The sequence below is a fragment of the Terrapene carolina genome, unplaced genomic scaffold, assembly GCF_002925995.2.
Source record: "Terrapene carolina triunguis isolate 2854851 unplaced genomic scaffold, T_m_triunguis-2.0 Scaffold95, whole genome shotgun sequence".
In the NCBI taxonomy this organism is placed as follows: Eukaryota; Metazoa; Chordata; order Testudines; family Emydidae; genus Terrapene; species Terrapene triunguis.
Window position 1 is genome coordinate 22,926,344 of NW_020664446.1, and position 14,452 is coordinate 22,940,795.

General features: G+C 43.4%; 1 protein-coding gene across 1 annotated transcript in view; it reads left to right on the forward strand.

Annotated features, from left to right (window-relative positions):
• Window positions 1-14,452, forward strand: part of DOCK1 (dedicator of cytokinesis 1) — a 530,692-nt gene that overhangs the window by 500,039 nt on the left and 16,201 nt on the right. The window contains exon 50 of the mRNA XM_026650862.1: window positions 10,765-10,918. Within this exon, the coding sequence (XP_026506647.1) occupies window positions 10,765-10,918 (154 nt within the window). The remainder of the gene's footprint in view (window positions 1-10,764; window positions 10,919-14,452) is intronic.

A 14,452-nucleotide genomic window follows, 5' to 3' on the forward strand; every position in this document is an offset into this window, starting at 1 on the left:
CCATGTACCATATTTTAAATTCTGCATATTTAATTTGTCAAAATAACACTATATATAATCACCCCAGGTTCAATTATTTCGTTAATTTATTTCACAATACCTTTCAGCAACTCTGTCACGATGCAGACACACAAAAAGTTCCCCCAGGAGTAGAGTTTAAAAAAAACCCTACAACAATCCAGTTCCTGTTTCTCTGCCGCTCCAGAGCCCAGCCAGGAGCCAGACACCCATACCCCTTCCCCCAGAGCCCCAACCGCGGGGCGCCCCCCCCCCAGCCCAGACACCCACACTCCCATACCCCCCAGCTGTGGAGCCCACCCCCACCCTCACTCCTCCCAGCCCGGACACTTGCGCACACACCCTACTCTCCCAGAGCCCAGGAATCCAGATGGAGAAACAGCCTGATGCTGGGTCCCGGGCTTGTGTGGAGTTTCCTGCATGCTGCCTTCTTCCTTCAGGGCGTGCCTGGAACTGTAGCTGTCTGGAGCCCTCCAGCTCCGTTCCCCTCCCACCGGCAGTGTCTTCTATTTGTGAGCTGGGCTGTGCCAGGTCCAGCAGCTCCTAGTGGTAACCAGCAGCTCTGCAGCCCATTTCTATGGGGGGGAGGGGGAGGGAGGAAATTCTGTGCAGAACATTAATTTCTGTGCAAATTCTGCATTGCACAGTGGCACAGAATTCCCCCAGGAGTAATTCTTGGAAAGCCAAGAATTCCCCCAGGAGTAATTCTTGGAAAGCCATTTTTAACACTTGCATCTGAAGAAGTGAGGTTCTTACCCACGAAAGCTTATGCTCCCTATACTTCTGTTAGTCTTAAAGGTGCCACAGGACCCTCTGTTGATTTTTAACAGAAACATACATACATTTTCATCATAGATTCATAGATTCTAGGACTGGAAGGGACCTCGAGAGGTCATCGAGTCCAGTCCTCTGCCCGCATGGCAGGACCAAATACTGTCTAGACCATCCCGATAGACATTTATCTAACCTACTCTTAAATATCTCCAGAGATGGAGATTCCACAACCTCCCTAGACAATTTATTCCAGTGTTTAACCACCCTGACAGTTAGGAACTTTTTCCTAATGTCCAACCTAGACCTCCCTTGCTGCAGTTTAAGCCCATTGCTTCTTGTTCTATCCTTAGAGGCTAAGGTGAACAAGTTTTCTCCCTCCTCCTTATGACACCCTTTTAGATACCTGAAAACTGCTATCATGTCCCCTCTCAGTCTTCTCTTTTCCAAACTAAACAAACCCAATGCTTTCAGCCTTCCTTCATAGGTCATGTTCTCAAGACCTTTAATCATTCTTGTTGCTCTTCTCTGGACCTACATACAGCCATCAGTTCACTGGTGGCTGTATGTAAAGATATTTATTATAGTGTATCTCTTCTTTGAACTGCACCCTTCTTTCCAATTTACCAGGACCACCCCACTGGTGTATGTCAATACTGAAGTTTTATTTTTTAAATTGAAAATTAATCCATTTTTTGCTAGAGTAGTAACCATAGCCTTGGAAGCTCAGGAGGGGCATCTATTTTGATGCTGTTGGTTTAAAACTTTGTCCTCAAGAAATACATGTAATGGTCTCTTCTCTGTGTTAGTGTCATGACTACTAGAGCAAACTTCCCTGTTAGCAGGATCCCTGTCTGGTAGCTGGAGTTTTGCTGTGTGCACCCTGAACAGACCTCAGCAAAAACTTAAATCAGAATCCTTGTGCTCTCCATGGATTTGACACAAAGACTATTGAAATTAGAGTTTTGAGTCAAGCCCTAGGTTTGTTAAAAGGGAGATTCTCTCTACCAGATCTAGCAGGAGGAGCTTCCTTAGCCTCTTCTCAACCAGAAGACACATTTTGCATAAATTTCCAATGTGCCTCGTCTGTTTGGCACAGTGCAGTCAACTGTGTGACTATTAGGGTCTTTTAGTAGTCATATTTTGACTGAATCTAAGCACTGCATTTGACATAGCTCAGATAGATCACTATTGCACTGACATGTCTTAGCTGTTGGGATCAGCAACCCATCTTGGCTGTTGCTATTGATTTCAATTTGGAATCCTTAGAGTGGATTTTTTTCATTTTTAAACTAGTACATACCAAAGGTCCTTATCATATAGTCATGGAGGTGCTCAGTGGTGAACATTGTATAAATACTTATATACTGACAAATATTATTTATCTAACTGCAATTTACTTAATTTTACTTGCTGTATTCTGGGTGACAACAACATGGGTTAAGTGACTGCTGCAAATTTTGGAATATCTTTTTTTCATTCTTTATGCATGATTTCAGAGTTCAGTTCACACCTGCAGACACTATCAAACATTGGTGGCCTAGTCTCAGCTCTTTGGATGGAGCATGTGTCAACACACATCTGACATATTTTGTAGGTAAAATTCACTAGCATTCACAATCTGCTGGTGTGTACATTGAGTAAACTCGGGCCCACACCTGGATAGCTCAGAGGGTGTATATGGTCACATCTACACATGAGGAGCTGTGCTGGCAGCTGCAGAGGAAGAGTCTGCTCCCCTGGTGACTGCACAGTTGCTTTGCATTGGCTACAGCAATGGCTGAGGCACCATGCATCCTGCCGAGAAGAGATAAGGAAAGGTTGAAAGGAGCAAAGGTAAGTCTCAATGAGGTGTAGAAACAGATGTTTCAGTGATGGGCACCTAAGGGTACGTCTACACTTACCGGAGGGTCTGACGGCAGGCAATCAATATTCTGGGATCGATCCCGGAAGTGCTCGCCGTCGACGCCGGTACTCCAGCTCGGCGAGAGGAGTACGCGGCATCGACGGGGGAGCCTTCCTGCCGCGTCTGGACCCGCGGTAAATTCGGACTAAGGTACTTCGAATTCAGCTACATTATTAACGTAGCTGAATTTGCGTACCTTAGTCCGAAGTGGGGGGGTAGTGTGGACCAGGCCTTAGAAATGCCTACAAGGGATAGATAGGAAGTTTGATTAGCGCACACACAGGTCAATGATAGACACAGGGATGGATTTAAATAGCAGTCTGCACATTTATTAAGTTAACAATGAAGGAATTGGATTTTTTATGTCTTCCTTCCATGGCCTGTCATCCCAAGAGCACTGTCGATATTGGAGAGGACAGCTCCAGTTTGGTTATACTTGCACTGGTCTAGATATTGCAGGCCGCATTCTCAGAGCTTTGATCCTTTTCATAGATCAAGATTCACCATCAATTAAATCAAGATTGACTATTTTTCTAAAAGATATGCTTTAGTTCAAACATAAATTAATTCAGGGAAATCCTGTGGCCAGCCTGCGCTATACAAGAGGTCAGACTAGACCAGTGGTTCGCAAACTTTTGTACTGGTGACCCCTTTCACATAGCAAGCCTCTGAGTGTGACCCCCCCCCCCTTATTAATTAAAAACACTTTTGTGTATATTTAACACCATTATAAATGCTGGATGTAAAGCGGGGTTTGGGGTGGAGGCTGACAGCTCGCAACCCCCTATGTAATAACTTCACAACCCCCTGAGGGGTCCCGACCCCCAGTTTGAGAACCCCTGGACTAGACAATCACAATGGTTCCTTCTGGCCTTCTAGTCTACGAATCACTTCCCCAAGTCGAGAACTCTAGTCCCAACAGATAATCTCACCTGGCAGCATGGCTGCTGTGCTTCTAAGGCACGTCCTGTGCTTGTCTACAGAGATTGAGGCAGTCCTGTTGGAATCCAGAATGCTTTTCAATAGGAGGTGATATGCTGTCAAATGGAACTTGAAAAGGTTTCTGCTGGAGACAGGCACCTTGACCTCGTTTCTTGTTTAATTCCAATTATGTTGGACTTTCTCTTGACTCTGAAATCACAGCTATCCCTAGCAACTACTAACTTTTACTTATCTGCTTTTTCTATCTACCATGTCCCTGAGAAAAGGATCAGAATGTTTGCATTTTAAAAGGTCTTAGGAACAGATGCCCTCTACCTGAAAGCCTATTGGACCTTGGAACTTGAATTTAACCAAACTTCTGGGAGTGCTTTGAACTCATAAAAACCTGTATTCACTCTCTCAGAATGTTTCATTCTTAGTTGTCATCACCTCTGCCAGGAAGGTTTAAAACATACAGTGCTTTAAGGCTAACCCAACTTTTATCCTTTTCCACAAAGGTAAGGTGGTACTTAGATTTACTCCAAATTTCTCATTCTTAGAGTGATTGTGTATGCCCTCTAAGGGCTTCACTACACTTTAAAAGCTACAGCAGCACCAATGGGGGCTAGGTCAGCTTAACTATGCCACTGAGGGGTGTGGATTTTTCATACCCTTGAGCCACATAGTTAAGTCAACTTAATTTTCTAGTGTAGAGCAGGCCTAAGTGCTCACTACTGTTCAAAAATATTTTGAGGCTAGGCAAGCAACTCCTGCTGTGTCTGTGGAGGCAGCAAGTGCAGAAAATAGAATTACTCCTGGCAAGTAACCTCCATTTCCCCCTTATATAGTATATTGCTGACATTTTTCTTTTCTTCAGACCACTACTCCATGTTCTACCATCTACTGAAAGTAAAAAATTCCCTTTTTTTATTGTGATTGGTATATGGAAGGTATTTTTAACAATGGATGGGGCAGAAACATTAGAACTCAAAATTAAAGATAGCAAAGGGAGTAAACTGCAGAAAGGAGTTGGCTGTTTTTCTGTCTGATTAGGAGTATCTCATTGAAGACATTGTGACCGAGAATTGAAAGAGGATTATGGGGTGGGCAGACCAGCTCTGTTGGGACATTTCAATTACCCAAACAAACACAAGCACACAACATCAAGTAAAGAGTTTATGGACCCAATAGAGAGCTCCTTCCTAACACAATACGTAAAAGAGAAACTGAGAATGGGAGCAATTATTGAGAGAGAAGAAAGATTAGAAAGGGAAAGAGATGAGAAGAATAAAAAACGTTAGGTCAATATGGGAAGAGAGAAAGAAAACTTTATATATGATGTAGTCTTGCATGAGAACACAGGCATTTAAACTTTTAATTAGGGTACATAATTTGAGACAAGTGGCCTAAGTCTTGGCTCACCTTTGCAGAGAAATAGCCAGAAGTCTCTCAAAGTGAGCACAGCCTGAGTAGTACTCTTCACTTTGCTGCATAGTGGTACAGATACATGTTGGTGTTGCCATTTAGGACTCTTGACAACTAAATTATTCATATTAAGATCCTTCCAAGCAGAACTTTCTGTCTTCAGATAGCAGATCTCCATTTAGCTAATTGAATCAGCCTATCCATCTTATAAAAGGGTGGGCTTAACTTCACCGTATTTGCTTTCCTTACACTGGTGAAAGGGAAATCAGTTTTCATTTAAAATGACATTAACCTGCTCTGCCTTAAAAGAAAAGGTCAGTTATTTTGCAAGGACTTATGGTTTCTCCTTTGTCAAGTCATATTTTCCAGATATATTTAGCAGTACAGGAAAACATACTGTAGAAGGAGTTGAGCCAGTGTATACACTGAATGATATTTGCAAATAGCCAAATATAGCCATCACTGTCATTTATCTGCCTTGATCACTCTTTCGGAATCCTGAGCTGTCCTCCACACTGAAACAACTGGACTGCACCTCTCTACTCAGAAATATTTGAGGCAGCTCAGACTTGTCCTGGTGGCTCCAGCACTTGCCCCACACCGCTCCTGTCTTTGTACCAGTTTCTCTGTCTCCAGGGGTACAAGCAGAGCTGCAACCACACCTTTTAAGGCTGATTTTGGGACATCAGCCTTCTCCCCACTCTCTCCTAAGGGCAAAATCATTCTCTCTATCACTTGTCAGGATGAGCAGGCCAAATGGAGAAAGCTGAAGACCAAGAGGGGCTCTCTAGGTATGTTAGGTACTTACGTGGCTCTCAGTATTGTAGTATCTGAGTACCTCACACACACCTTTAATATACTTATCCTCACAACACTCCTGCAAGGTGCTATTTCCTGCCATTTTACAGATAGGGAACGGAGGCACAGAGAGAATAGCCTGCAGTGGAAGCTTGTAGCAGAACAGGAATTTGAATACTGGCCTCCTTAGTCCCAGGCTAGTGCCCTAGCCACTGGACTACCTTTTGTCTGTAGAAGCAGACCCTTTCAGGAGCCACAGAAAGGGAGCTCTACCAAGATTGCTCCCAGCCTGTGGACCCTCACAATGTCAGAGAAAAGGGCCCAGAGTTTGGGACTTCTGCTTCCTCCACCTCAGCTGAGTCTCTTCCAGAGACACCTCTACACGGTTGGAAGGGAGAAGTTTCAAGGTTATATCCCTAGTTCTGAAGTTGTAATTTGGCAAGGACATTTTTCTCTTAGAAACTATTCTTCCCAAGAGGAAGAACTGAGCTGTTTTAAGGATGTTGTCCTCCACTTCCTTTCCAGCTGTAGTTTGGAAGAGTTAAAGGGGTGAATAGCACAAAAGTGATCAAGATTCCCATTTCCTTTCATAACAAGGAGTCTGGTGGCACCTTAAAGACTAACAGATTTATTTGGGCATAAGCTTTCGTGGGTAAAAACCTCACTTCTATGCATCTGAAGAAGTGAGGTTTTTACCCATGAAAGCTTATGCCCAAATAAATCTGTTAGTCTTTAAGGTGCCACCAGACTCCTTGTTGTTTTTGTAGATACAGACTAACACGGCTACCCCCTGATACTTGACATCATTTCCTTTCATGAATTTCATCACCCCTCAAAGAAGGGAAGCTTGGCTTTGGATCATGAAAAACTTGAACAAGAGAAGCTGGAGAGATTCTCCCCCTCTGACATGTTTGAAACGATGGGGAAGAAGGTGGTAGCTACCATCAAGATCCAGTCAGAGAAAGAGGATAAGTAGGCCATATTGCAAAAATAGGCCACTGTTATAGTGAAATAAGAGTGTCAACAACACTGTCCCACTGTTTTAACTAAATCAGTTTAAATCATGCTTTTAGTTAAACATGTGTGGCTTTCTTACATAGACATGAGCTAAGAGCTCAAATGAATAACATTACTGACATATGAGATTGTTTGCTCTATTCTCAGACCCTCAGATAGGCAAAAAAGACCAAGATAAAATTTGAGACAACAGTTCAGATAAGGGAGATTATTGGCAAGAAGTCTCTAAACCATAATTTGAGGACATCAGTAACTCAGCCAGAGGTTATGGGTCTATTACAGGAATGGATGAGTGAGGTTCTGTGGCCTGCAATTATGACAGGAGGTCAGACTAGATCAGGGGTTCTCAAACTTCATTGCATCGCGACCCCCTTCTGACAACAAAAATTACTACATGAACCCAGGAGGGGGGACCTGAGCCTGCCTGAGCCCTGCCAAAGCCAGAGCCCCACCACCTCGGATGGGGGTGCCAAAGCCCAAGGGCTCCAGCCTGTAACCTGTGCCCCACCACCCAGGGCTGAAGCCCTTGGGCTTTGGCTTCAACCCTGGGCGGTGGAGCTCGGGCTTCGGCTTCCACCCCAGCAAGTCTAATGCCACCCCTGGCAACCCCATTAAAATGGGGTCACTACTCACTTTGGGGTCCCAACCCGCAGTTTGAGAACCACTGGACTAGATGATCACGATGGTCCCTTCTGACCTTAAAGTCTATGAGTCTAAGAACAAGATAGTCCTTTGCAGCTGAGGCCTGACCTGACAGGAGTAATTAACACCTGGAAGGAGGCCTCATTCCTTGAAAGAAAGAATTAGGGAGATCCTAATAGGGTGGCACCCACCTCTCAAGAGCACACGCTGGTTGAGTGCATGTGCCTGCTGTGACAAAGTTCCTCCTCTATCTTGGTGGGTCCTGCGCTTATTGGTGGATTTTCTTGCCTCAGAGATTCACCATGTGGGTTGGGGAACAGCCCAGAGACCTTCCCCTCTGGAAGAACCCACAGTCCAGGTCAATTGGGAGGTTTGGGGGGAACCCGGGCCCGCCCTCTACTCCGGGTTCCAGCCCAGGGCCCTGTGGACTGCAGCTGTCTATAGTGCCTCCTGTAACAGCTGCATGACAGCTACAATTCCCTGGGCTACTTCCCCATGGCCTCCTCCAAACACCTTCCTTATTCTCACCACAGGACCTTCCTCCTGGTGTCTGATAACGCTTGTGCTCCTCAGTCCTCCAGCAGCACACCCTCTCACTCTCAGCTCCTTGCGCCTCTTGCTCCCAGCTCCTCACACTCTCGCACTACAAACTGAAGTGAGCTCCTTTTAAAACCCAGGTGCCCTAATTAGCCTGCCTTAATTGATTCTAGCAGCTTCTTCTTAATTGGCTCCAGGTGTCCTAATTAATCTGCCTGCCTTAACTGGTTCTAGCAGGTCCCTGATTACTCTAGTGCAGCCCCTTCTCTGGTCACTCAGGGAACAGAAAACAACTCATCCAGTGACCAGTATATTTGCCCTCTACCAGACTCCTGTACCCCACTGGTCGGGGTCTGTCACACTGCAGTCTCTCAATTTGTGGTGACCCTTATTGTTGGGTTTCTCAGATAGGTTTTCAGTGACTCAGCTTCTGGCCAAGTTTCACACACTGTCTGTATGTGAAACAGAACAAACCTCTTCCGGGCTATAGAGTCTTTGACATGTCCCAGCCCTGCTATGGAGCTGTACCCCCAGGGCTTCCTCCCTGGAGACACTGTCTTCCTGTGGCCTAACCTGGGCTCAGTCCTTACTCAGCCCCAGCAGCCAGCCAGGAGCGCTCTCTTGCTCCCCCAGTCCCTGCCAACACTGAGCTGTCCATGGTCCTGCTGCTCTTTCAGCCAGCCAGCCAGGAACACAGTCATCTCTCCTCCAGCTCCAGGCAGCAACTGATGACTCCAGCCCTGCAGCTCTTTTTGTGTGAGCCTGCTGGGCCCTGATTGGCTGCTCCCTGCAGCCTCCCTCATTGGCTACTTCCCCACAACCACTTGAGGCTGCTTGGAGGACTTCTTTTCTGCTCCTCTCTGGGACGGGTGTGGTGGGACCCTGAGACCTCCAGCAGGGAGCCCCTGGGCCTAGTCCACCCCATCGCAGAGGTAAATAGATCATGAGGTTGAAAAAGACAGAATGTCTGAGCAAGCTAAGAGGGAGAGCTCCCAGGTAACCATTTGCTTTGAAGAAGAATAACAATGGACAAGATAAGTTAGGAATGTAGAGATCAGCTAAGGAATAGGTCAAATGTGGACAATGCATAGACAGAGCATGCTATATAAGTAGGGCCCTATGAAATTCACAGTCCATTTTGGTCAATTTCAGTCATAGGATTTTAAAAATCATAAATTTCATTATTTCAGCTATTTAAATCTGAAATGTCAGTGTTGTAATTGTAGGGGTCCTGATCCAAAAAGGAGTTGGGGAGGTTGCAGTACTGCTGTCCTTACTTCTGCGCTGCTGCCAGTGGTGGTGCTGCCTTCAGAGTAGCGGCTGCTGGCTGGGAGCCCAACTCTGAAGGCAGAGCCACTGCCAGCAGCAGCAGCGCAGAAGTAAGGGTGGCATAGTATGGTATTGCCACCCTTACTTCTGCGCTGCTGTTGGCAGGGTGCTGTCTTCAGAGCTGGGCGCCCACCCAACAGCTGCCATTCTCTGGCCACCCAGCTCTGAAGGCAGTGCAGAAGTAAGGGTGGCAATACTGCAATCCCCCTAAAATAACCTTGTGACCCCCCTGCAACTCCTTTTTGGGCCAGGACCCCCAATTTGAGAAACACTGGTGTCCCCCATGAAATCTGTATAGCGTAAGGTAAAAGCATACAAAAGACTAGATTTCAGTGGGGGAGACCAGATTTCACGGTCCGTGACGTGTTTTTCATGGCCTTGAATTTGGTACGTCCCTATGCATAGGGATTGTTTCCTGCAAAATAACCAAGCGAATTCAAAAATATGTGATGTAATGTGTAGTAAATGCCATGAAATGTGTAAATGTATGCAAAGGGAGAGGGTTTCTGTGTAATTTTGGAGCTGTGATTTACTCTGCATCCACAAGCCTGCATTTGAGGCTAATCAACTCAGCTTTTGGATCCCAGAGAACTGTGTTTCCAGAACTGGACAAGTTGTTCTGGATAAGCTGAGTGGAAAAGGTCTTGAGGGAATCCCTACATCCTGGAAGACACAGGTTTTAAGGAGAGATTTGTAGGTTATGGAAGTATGCCAATGTATCAGTCTGGGGCTACTGTGTATATATGAACACCCTGGATGCATTCAATTTTGAGTGATTTTGAGGGGTTTGGGGGAAAGAGGACTAATGTAACATCTAAGACAGTGGATGGATGGAAGAAACATTTTCAAAGAAAAAAATATTTGCATGAAACAGCTTAACTATGCTTCATGATGGCAACTAGGCTGTCTCAGTGCATTTGTTGCTAGCATTGAGGATTTCAGGCTATTTTTTTTTTACTGTAATTTCATTTTAAAAGTATACATTAAATAAAACAATACATGTGTGCCTGCTGGAGTGAGGAAAAGGCAATATGTTTAACAACCAATTCTGCATCCCTGACTTTTGATTTTTAAGTGTTCTTTAGTTTATAACAGATTTTTTACTATGCTGGAAGTTGCCAGACTACATGCTCTAGTTTATAAAAACCTGTGCAGGAAAGGGGAAACCCATGATTTTCCTCAGTACAATTCTCATTAAATCTAAAACATGTATCTTATCATTGCAATATTACAGTCTAGATCTAGAGAAATGTCTTACTTATCACAAGATCAACAGCTCAATAAGAAGTGCTTTTCTTTACAATGTAACCTGCTGTGCTGTAATAATGTGTGTTTCTGCTCAGGCTATGTGACACATTATGGTGAAACCATCACATTTTTATGTTTTTGTCCTAATGCAGATCAGTCCACTGAGACCACAAAGACCAAAGAGCCAAGTTATCAATGTCATTGCAAGTGAAAGACGTTTTTCTGTCTCTCCGTCATCTCCAGCTTCTCAGTCAACACCACCTCCAATCACTCCAAGGACCAAACTTCCTTTCAATTTACAGTCCAGTAAGTTTTTTTTTTAAATGAAACTTTGTTTTCCTAAAATATTTTGTGCAGAATGAATTACAGTTCAGCCCCCTTACTCTGAAATGTTTCAGAATCAACTGAATCACTTAGGTCAGATCAACATGAGGATAATCCAATGTGTACATTCACATCATGAGGTATAAGTGCATTTTGGGGAGTTAACAGAGATATGGTTGTTTTAGCTATATTATTACAGGTGATGATTTCTGTGACCTGATCACTTGATCATGTTTACATTTCTTACACATGTTTTAATATCAGAATTAATTTAAAATAATGGGAATATTGTTAACTGACTCTCTCTCTCTCGTGACTGTATTTGTCACATCTCTTTAGAGATTTGGTGTAAAAAGTTCAGTGACTGGAGTTTTGGTTACTTTCATTTAATACCATCCTCTCTACCTCTCTATACATAGGAAACATACCACTTTTTTTAACACACACACAGGCAGGCCTTAATCCTGCAAAGCATTTCAGGTGATTTATAAGTGTTACAGTCATATATTTCATCAACATCTGTTCCCAAAGATTCTCACCAGCATGCTCCGAGTTCTCACTCTGAGTTTTACTGCCACTGGCCATAAGATGTAGCTTGCAGATACATGCTATAGTAAGGAATTTACTCCTTAGGCCTGTGCTATGGTACACCTCTTGTGTTTGTCAAGAGACAAAAACTATTTTTGACTTTTTACTAAAACAAGAAAAATTGCTTAAAGAAATAAGTTTTGTGCTCCTTTTCACAGAGTCATTTTTTTAAAATGTTGTTCTTTTATAAGTGCCTAAAGATTCATGCTGTGCTGGCTTCTGTAGAGTACAAAGGTTGAGGGAACAGTCTCCAGCTACTGAAGTTAGTACCTGAGGTGGACTTTCCTTTTGTGTGTAGTAGCTACAAGATATAGAATAGCTTGTCTTTTCCCTGCATCTCTCAGTGAATTCTTCTGTAACCTTTCATACCTTGGCTTCAGTCTTCAAGAACTCCTATTATATAACTGGATGGAGTATAACCAGGGGCGGCTCTATGTTTTTTGCCGCCCCAAGCACGGCAGGCAGGCGGCTTTAGGCGGCGCGCCTGCGGGCGGTCCACTGGTCATGCGGATTTGGCGGCATGCCTGCAGGAGGTTCGCCGGTGCCGCGCCATCGGCGTCCCCGCCACCGAAGCCGCAGGACCGGCGGACCTCCCGCAGGCATGCCGCCGAAAGCCGCCTGCCTGCCGCCCTCACAGCGACCGGCAGGCCGCCCCCCGCGGCTTGCCACCCCAAGCACACGCTTGCTGTACTGGTGCCTGGAGCTGCCCTGAGTATAACTCCCATTTTGTGTACAAAGTCAGCTTCCACAAATCGCCTTGGCAAAGTGACGTGTTGTTGACACTTAGCTAAAAATCTCACTGGGCACTAAACTAGTAAAGAAACATTTAGAAAATAAGTCCTTTTTTGTGCATGTGCCGAACTTCTATTACAGATAGCAAGAATTACAGATCTGGCAAGTTCACGTTTGCTTTATTTATTTCCTTTGATATTTCAAAGTGCTTTATTTTTAAATAAGCAAAACTTATTGGAAAGAATGTTGACACACAGCAAATTTATAAACCATAATCCGAGACTTCTGTATTCCACATAACTGTATCAACAGAATTCACTGTGTGTAGCAGAAGTGTGTTATAGAATCTGGGGGAGAGGGAGGCTTGTTTGTTTGGGTTTTTTAATTGTTTCTAGACCTCCTGGTTGGAAAGATAACCTCAAAAAGGTGAACCAAGTGTAAATCAAATGTTGCCTTCCTGAGTTTCCAGCCTGAAACAATAATTCTGACAGGTATACATTATTTTTCAGCTCTGAAATCCAAAAATGACAATCTAGCATATTGAAAACTGAAAATTTGGAAACATAGCATATTCTGAATTACATTTCACAGGGGCTACTGTGCTAATTATATATTCATTTTCATATTTAATGAAAGCTTCAGATACATTTTTAAAATGGAGGTCATTACATAGTTTTGAGAATGTTTCTACCAGATTGCTGCAGACTCTAGGACCTTGCTCCATTATTTAGGTCCAGCTTGCTACAGAGTACACAGAGCCTTGACCTTAATCGTTCAAAGAATTATAGCTCTAACATTTTTGAAGAATTCCAGGATAATAGATAATTTTTGTGAAGCAAGCTGGCTAAAAAGAGTTAATCTTATATTGAGCACTGAGAATAGTGCTTGCTTCTTGACTATCTCGGAGAATGAAAACTACAATTTGATAATCTGCTCCACAGAATCAAAGAAGGTAGAGATGAAAAAGACTTAAGTCATCTAGTTGATCCCTGCCAGTGGAGAATTGTTCCTAATGGCATATAGTAAATAAAGTTAAGGGATATACAGACAACATTGGATGATTGTCATCTCTGTTAAAGTACCCTATACAGTTGTAGCAAAAATAAATTATTAGACTTATTTACACTTAAATGTTCAGAAATCAAGATGAATTCAGGCTTTTGGGTTCCAAGAGGAGGTTGGTAGGGGGTACATTGTCTTCAGGAGATCACAAATAGACATACAATATTGAGGCAAACAGTTCCTCCCCAAATCATAGCAGTGAAATTATGTGGTTTTGTTTAAATAACTTTTTGCTGCAGTAAGGTGACTTTTGTGACTGCCCATTCAGGCCAGAGACTTATTTTATGTATGTTAATGGTCTGCTAAGTGAAGTGCTGGACTTGGTCCATGGCTAAATTTGAACTTTGATTTTAATTGAAAAATAGAGTGTGTTACAAATACTGAATATATCAAAGTCCTTCACTTTGGGACGTATCCTGCTCCTTCTCTGTAAGTGTGCAATGGAACTGGGGGATCCAGGCTTTGGGGAGGCCAGGTAAGAAGTGCATACCTCCTACACAGTGGTAACTCAGGTACTACAGGGGGACAGAGTTACTTGGAAGAGGAGCATGGATGTGGCTGGAATAAAATCTACTATTATGCAGTTCCAGCCATGGTTGGGGGCCACTAGGAATTGTCAAGGCTAGTCCATCTATTAAAATGAAGTAGTGTCTCCACAGGTCATCTCCTCTGCTGCTCCTTTGTCTGAGGAAATGATTCCTTTTCTACCTCTTCCATGGATCTCCCCAGTGCCTATCTGAGATTCACAGGCTGAGCCTGGACAAATAGATTTGGCCCTAAAGAAATAGAGAGCCAGGTCTTCTCATACTCTTAGCAAATACACTAAAATGCTTTACCAGAAATTCCTGTATAATTTCCTTTGACCAGAAATTAAAATCAAATAAATTAAGAGTTTGAAATACAATTATAGCTACTCAAAATAATGTAAACATCAAAGGCATCTATTTTACTGAGGGCTACATTTGTGCTCTGTTTACTCAAAAGTTTAATTTTCTAATCAAAGTAAATTTGGTATTAAATAGAAAATGTGATCATTTTCCTCACCTTAAAGAATTAGCTCTTCTATGACAGCTATGAAATTATAAACCAGGCTATTTTTATGTTAATCTAAGTAAAAATATGTGTGTGCTTCAT